Source organism: Herpailurus yagouaroundi, unplaced genomic scaffold (assembly GCF_014898765.1).
Source record: "Herpailurus yagouaroundi ecotype Mexico unplaced genomic scaffold, PumYag 140, whole genome shotgun sequence".
Lineage (NCBI taxonomy): Eukaryota > Metazoa > Chordata > Mammalia > Carnivora > Felidae > Herpailurus > Herpailurus yagouaroundi.
Window position 1 is genome coordinate 52,207,250 of NW_024412395.1, and position 7,236 is coordinate 52,214,485.

General features: G+C 36.5%; 1 protein-coding gene across 1 annotated transcript in view; it reads right to left on the reverse strand.

The window, feature by feature from the left end:
- Window positions 1-606: 606 nt before the first annotated feature.
- TLK1 (tousled like kinase 1) overlaps window positions 607-7,236 on the reverse strand; it is a 156,113-nt gene continuing 149,483 nt past the window's right edge. Inside the window, exon 21 of the mRNA XM_040475359.1 lies at window positions 607-2,371. Within this exon, the coding sequence (XP_040331293.1) occupies window positions 2,195-2,371 (177 nt within the window). The 3' untranslated portion in view covers window positions 607-2,194. The remainder of the gene's footprint in view (window positions 2,372-7,236) is intronic.

A 7,236-nucleotide genomic window follows, 5' to 3' on the forward strand; every position in this document is an offset into this window, starting at 1 on the left:
TAAGTTGATTCATCTTGGACTCCAAATGACTACCTAAACTCAGGTCAGGGAAGCAGTGTCATTTCATGGCTTTTTTTCCTGCATTTCCACACTACGAGGCATTTTCACTCACTTGAAAATAGTATGATAACGCAGTGATCTAGTCCATACCACTTATTCGACCTAGTGTTAGCATCTCACTAAAACTTAGAAAACCAGGCATTTTCTTTTAATTCAGGACTTTAAGTGACAATTACTATGTGAAGACAATACTTTATGATTTGGAAAGATGAAAACTCAACAAAACTGAAAAATTTGCAGGCAGCATCTAAAGCACTCAATGAATGCTAACATTCCGTTACCATATCAGTATTTTTTAAAAATAAGATTTCTGTCTTAATCTATGGAAGAACAGGTATAGTAGCCCTTAGGCCACTCCTCATGGTGCTAAATGTTACTTACCCAGGACTAGCCTTGATAATGATTATTAGATTTGCTTAAACAGCTTGAAGCACTTGATACTTGAAGTATACTTAAAGAATTTACTGAGCTGATTCTTAAGGAGCCAAGTCAGTTATTAATATCCTAAGTCTTGAAAGCTCCCTTCAAATGTAATTTTCATAGTCCTTAAATTTTAATTGTCACTGTTTATTACTGTTTTGGCTACATTCTCTACAATTTCAGCAGCATCTTAAAGAGACAATGTGTCTATATGTACAATGAAAAAACAAAATGGCTTGCAACATGAGAAATCAGAGCCACAGTTTAACTGTACAATATTAAGGAGAATCTGTGGTATCACCTCCTTTTTCCGCAACATGGACAACTTACATGTAAGTATCAGCATTATGAATGTGACAAGTAATTCTTACAGGAGTAAAATACAACATCCTGAAAAATAATGGTTTCTACCATACAAGGCAGTTAGAAAATGTTCACATTTTAACAAATCTGTACAAACCACAAGAAACTTGTTTATGGGACCATCATCCCACCTTGCTGATAAGAACCTTCTAGAAATGTAGGATAAACATGAACAATTTATAAATCTAGTATCTATGTGCTCCACAGCCCTAGAACCCAAGAAACTGATTTAGTGAACCCTAATATGTCCAAGAAGGATCATTTTTTACATGCCTTGATTGTTAATGAATGCCAACCTTTAATATCTCTCTATGATGTACAGTCAACTTGCACCTTTAAAGAGGTCATTAAATTTTTTAGCAAAGAAGCAACGTCATTTAGCAGCAATTAAAGCGCCTTCAAGAAGACTTAAAAAAAATACAATATCCAATTAGAAAAGCCGTATTTTTAAACATTTGTACAAGAATAAGCTGCTGAAACTTGGTAATTGAAATACAACATCTGTACAACAATTTACAATAGAGCTAGAAGGGAACTTTATCATTATCCTGCATAGAACTGGTCTGGTCCACATTTGGTCACATACTATCACTTGTTTATGAACAAGGCCTGGTAATGAAGGGAAAATAATCTTAATTCTAACATGTTGAAAACACCAGAGATAATGCAATTTAGCGAATTCAACTGATTTCAAAACAAGCAGCTCATTTTGTCAAAGGTGTAAAGTATCTAGAAATAACAGCTCTCCCGTTAACATGACTAGTGTGTGTGGGGTGGGGAACGGACATGTGACTCCGAGGTACAACTTGGTAAAAGCCAGAATAGGCAAGTGACAAAGTCTAACTTTGTCCAAAGATGCTAACTCTCACATTCTACTACTACAAAACACAACTGTCACTGCCATTCAGTTCTTACTTTGGTTTCAGCAGGTTAACTGCTGAATGCTGAAGAATGTATCCAGGCACTATAGTTCTTGTGTTAGAAATATTTTTTCCGTGTGTTTTTAAATAATGAAAAACTACCCTTCATATTAGAACTCTCTAGTAACAACCAAATGTATTTAAGTATTATAAACGTTATTTACAGTGTTCCCCCAAACAACGATTTTTCTCCTTAGTATGGTATTCCTGTTTCTGTGCAACAGGCAGTCATCTTTCACTGCTTAAGGTTACAAAGTGTACACTTTATTCATTGTCCATGATCCACTCTCATACAAATGACGCTATGAAGAACTTCAGTTCACAAACAACCATGTCTGTGTGAAAAAGGAAACAAAAACAATCAAATGCTCTCAAACTCAAGTGTGTATCTGGAAGCAATTCAAAGATACCATGCCAATTTTGGAGGAAAATCAGTAAGTAATTATGCTTGAAGAAGGGGGTGTGGGGGATGCTGTGAGGCCAGCCATGTGTAAGTTTCCTGAAGAATTTGATCTTCTCATGTGCGGGAGAAGGTATGGGTCATTTGCCAGTTGGTGCACATCAAACCGATCTTCTTTTCGGTAGGCCAAACAGCGTCTTATAAAGGCCTTAAAAAAAAAAAATTCAGAAGTTAAAATTTTTGTTTTTAAAAAAATGTATTTTGGGGGGAGGAGGAGAGAGAGGGGGGCAGAGGATCTGAAATGGGCTCTGTGCTGACAGTAGTAAGCCTGATGTGGGGCTCGAGCTAAAGAATTGTGAGATCATGGACACTCAACTGACTGAGCCACCCAGGTGCCCCAATTTTTGCCCCTTCTAATCATCCTACAGAAGGATGAACACATTTAATAAATATATTTCATTTCATTAGTATTCAAATCTTTAAAATTCTGTAGCAATAAAATTCTTCAAATTCAACTCAATTCATCCTTAGTGGTTCACTTTAGTCTAAATGATAATTGCTACCGTTTAAACTTCCTGTTGGAAAGATGCATCTCATTTTTAAAAAAATTTACAGCTAGAACAAAAATTAGCATTTTAATCCCTTTTGGATATGCAGTTAATTCAGTGGCATTTTAAGTACATTCATGTTGTGAAACATCAAGATTGACCATGTCCAGAACATTTTCATCATCGAAAACTTATCCAACATCCAAAGCAGAAGTCAAAATTCTGTATCCATTAAACAAGAACTCCCCACTCCTCCTTCCCCCAGCACTTGGTAACCACTATTCTACAAGTAGAGTAAGATTTGTCCTTTTGTGTAAGGCTTATTTCCCTTACCATAACGCTTAAGAGTTCTCCATGTTGTAACATGCATCAGAATTTCATTTCTTTGTAAGGCTGAATACTCCATTCCATGCAATTACCACATTGTATTTATCCATTTATCTGTTGACTGACATTTGCATTGTTTCTTCCTTTTGACTACTGTGAATAATGCTGCTGTGAGCAATGGTATATAAATATCTATTTGATCCTTGCCTTTGGGGGAGGGGGGGCATATACCTAAAAGTGGAATTGCTGGATGACAATTATTTTTAAAAACTGAAGCATAACTGACTGATCTATAACATTAGTTTTAAGTGTGCAACCTAATAATTCGGTATTTGTATATTGCAAAATGACCAGCACAATGTAACTAGTTAACATCCATCACCAAAGTTACAACTGTTAAGTTTATTTACTTTCAGAGAGTGAGAGTAAGCAAGCCAGCATGAGTTGGGGGTGGCAGAGAGAAAGGGAGAGAGAGAATACCAAGCAGGCTCCACACTGTCAGCACGGAGCCTGATGCAGAGCTTCACTTCATAAACGCTGAGATCATGACCTGAGATGAAATCAAGAGATGGATGCTTAACTGACTGGGCCGCCCAGGAGCCCATTTTTCTTTCATTTGATAAATTTAAAATCTATTCTCATAGCAACTTTCAAATATATAGTGTTATTAATTATAGTCACTATACTGTACATTACATCCCCATGACTTAATTTTTTAATTTACATCCAAATGAGTTAACATATAGTGCAACAATGAACAATGATTTCAGAAGTAGATTCCTTAATGCCCCTTACCCATTTAGCCCATCCACCCTCCCACAACCAACCCTTTGTTCTCTATATTTAAGGGTCTCTTATGCTGTCCCCTCTCCCTTATTTTTGCTTCCCTTCCCTTATGTTCATCTGTTTTGTATCTTTAAAAAAATTTTTAACATTTTATTTTTGAGAGAGCATGAATGGGGAGGGGAAGAGAGAGAGGGAGACACAGAATCTAAAGGGGGCTCCAGGCTCTGAGCTGTCAGCACAGAGCCCGAATCGGGGCTCAAACTCATGAACCGTGAGATCATGACCTGAGCGGAAGTCAGTCACTTAACTGACTGAGCCACTCAGGTGCCTTTATCTTCTGTTTTGTATCTTAAATTCCTCATATGAGTGAATCCCCATGACTTATTCTGTAACTGGAAGCTTTGACCCTACCCTCATCGCTTATTCTGCTCACCCCCTACTCCCTGCTTCCCACCAGTCTGTTCTTTGTATCCATGAGCTTGGATTTTTTTTCCATATACAAGTGCGATTAGATGGTATTTGTCTTTCTCTGACTTATCTCACTTATTTAGCATAATGCATTTAAGGTCCATCCATGTTGTTGCAACTGGTGAGATCTTCCTTCCTTCTCATGGCTGAGTAATATCCTGTAAATGTGTGTGTGTGTGCATGTATATATACATATACACGCATATATACATATACACACACACATACACACATGTTCAGCCACTATGTTGTTTTCATGTCTTGGCTACTGTAAATAATGCTGCAGTGAACACAGAGGTGCAGGTGTATTTTCCAATTTGTGTTTTCCTTCTCTGTGGATAAATACCCAGAAGTAGAATTACGTGATCACATGGAAATTGTATTTTTAATTTTTTGATAAAACTCCATACTATTTTCCACAGTGGCCATACCAATTTACATTCCCACCGAACTGTGCACAAGGGTTCCCTGTTCTCCACATCCTTGCCAATACTTGTTTCTTGCCTTTCTAACAGCCATTATAACAGGTATGACGGGATATCTCACTGTGGTTTTGATCTGCACTTCCCTGATTAGTGATGATGAGCACCTTTCTGTGTATCTGTTAGCTATATGTCTTCTTTGGAAAAGTGTCTATTCAGATACTCTGCTCAGGGCAATCAGATTATTTTCTGCTATTGAGTTGTATAAGCTCTGTACATATTTTGGATATTCACCCCATATCAGCTATGATTTGCAAATATTTTCTCCCATTTGGTAGGCTGCCTTTTCATTTTGTCAAATCCTTTGCTATGTAGAAGGTTTTTCATTTGATGTACTCCCACTTGTCTATTTTTGCTTTTGCTGCCTTTGCTTTTGGTGTCAGATCCACAAATCCTCACCACGGCTGATGTCAAGGAGCTTACTGGCTGTGTTTTCTTCCATTCGAGACTCTCATCCATTTTTAGTTTATTCTCGTGTATGGTGTAAGACAGTGGTCCACTTCTCACAATATCATTTATTGAAGAAACTGTCCTTTCTCTACTGTATAGTCTTGGCTCTTTTGTCATAAATTAATCATCTATGCATGGGTTTACTTCTGGGCTCTCTGTTCCACTGATTTTTCCCTTTTTTATGCCAGTATCATACTGTTTTGATTGCTACAGCTTTGAAATATAGTTCAAAATCAAGCAGTTTAATGCCTTCAGCTTTGTTCTTTGGCTATCCAGGGTTCTTCTGTGGTTCCGTACAAATTTTAGGATTGTGGAGTCTATTGTGTGGATTGTGTGAAAAATGCCATTGGAATTTTCATAGGGAGTACATTCAGTTTTCAGATTGCTTTGGGTAGTAAGGACTTTTTAATATTCTAATTCATGAGCACAGAGTATCTTTCCATTTATCTGTATTGTTTTCAATTCCTTTCATCAATGTTTTATAAGTTTTCAGCATACACATCCTTCAATTCCTTGGCTAAATTTATTCCTAATTTTCCTTTTGATGCAACTGTAAATGGGACAGTTCTCTTAATTTCTGTTACTAGTGTACAGAAATCCAATAGATTTTTGCGTACTGATCTTTATATCCTGCAACTTTACTGAATTTTTTTATTAGTTTTGGGTGCAGTCTATTTAGAGTTTTCTATATATATATTGTCATCTGCAAATAGTGACCTTTTTACTTCTTCCTTTCCAAATTGGATGCCTTTTATTTCTGTTTCTTGCCTACTTGCTCTGGCAAGAACTTCCAAATACTATGTTGAATATGGAAAGCTGCTGCATTTTTCCTTATACAATTGTAAACTCCTAGAATTTTTCTTCTGCTGAAAGACTCCTCTCACCCTCCTTCCATTTTACTGTCAGTTTATTCTGGCCACAGGGTATGATGCCGCTTTTTGTCATATTTATTTCCTTTTTAAACATCTTTCTTTAGATGAAGGGAATGCTGAAGTGATACTTCTATTGGGGTTTGTTTCTTAGGTTAATATCATGTATCAGTACACTTTTGAAAAAACTAATGGAATATAATCCGTATCTGTTTTTCCTTCTCAAACTGGTTTTATATATTGTCCTTCAAAATGGCCTTTTATTTTTTAAAGAAATCTAACATTTACAAGACAGTACACAAATCCTGAGTGTACAGCACAAAGCAAATCTACGTAACTGGCAACCAGAACAAGAAAAAGAACTTTACCAGAACCTCTAGTCTCTTCGTGCCCCTTTCCAGGCACTGGCTCTGTCCACAATAATCTCTTTCCTGACTTCTAATACTGTAGTTGAGTTTTGGTTGTTCTGAACTTTATTTAAGTGGAATTATAGCTTATGTTCTCTTTTGCCTGGCTTCTTTCACTCAGTACTATATTTGAGAGATTCATCCAATTTTTGCAACAGATAAAACATTCTCAAGGGATAACTGATTGTTTCCTTTTAATCCTGACACTAGAAATAACTTTAGCAGCTTGTCTTGAAATTCCCAACTTCCAGATACATTCATGAATTAAAGCATTTGTAGGGAAACTACAAGTAAGAGACATAACTTTAAAATCAAAGCTTAATCACCTTAAAAAGTATTCTGCACCTTCTCAGTTTGAAATTCATTATAAGTAATTTTTTTTCTTTAAAAACAAAACCTAGCTTTTCTCATCATTATACCTTGGGTATTAGCTAATATTTACTAGAATTTTTTCCGAATCCTTAGGTCTTAATCATTTTCTGAGTGGTCACTGAAACCCAACATGGAGAAAAAAATATCAAGAGTGACTGATATGTTCAAGGCAGAGTTTTAGAAGATGAAAAGCTGCTGACAGCAAGGTTAGGAAGTCTACAAGGAGAAAATGTACTTCAGATGCCCACACCAGGTCAGTGGAGGTACTTGGTAAAGGTGTACTCTGTAAGGATGAGATCTGAAAAAGAACACATGCAAAACCCCACAAAAAACAATGTGATCTTCCCCATCCCAGATCTGAGGT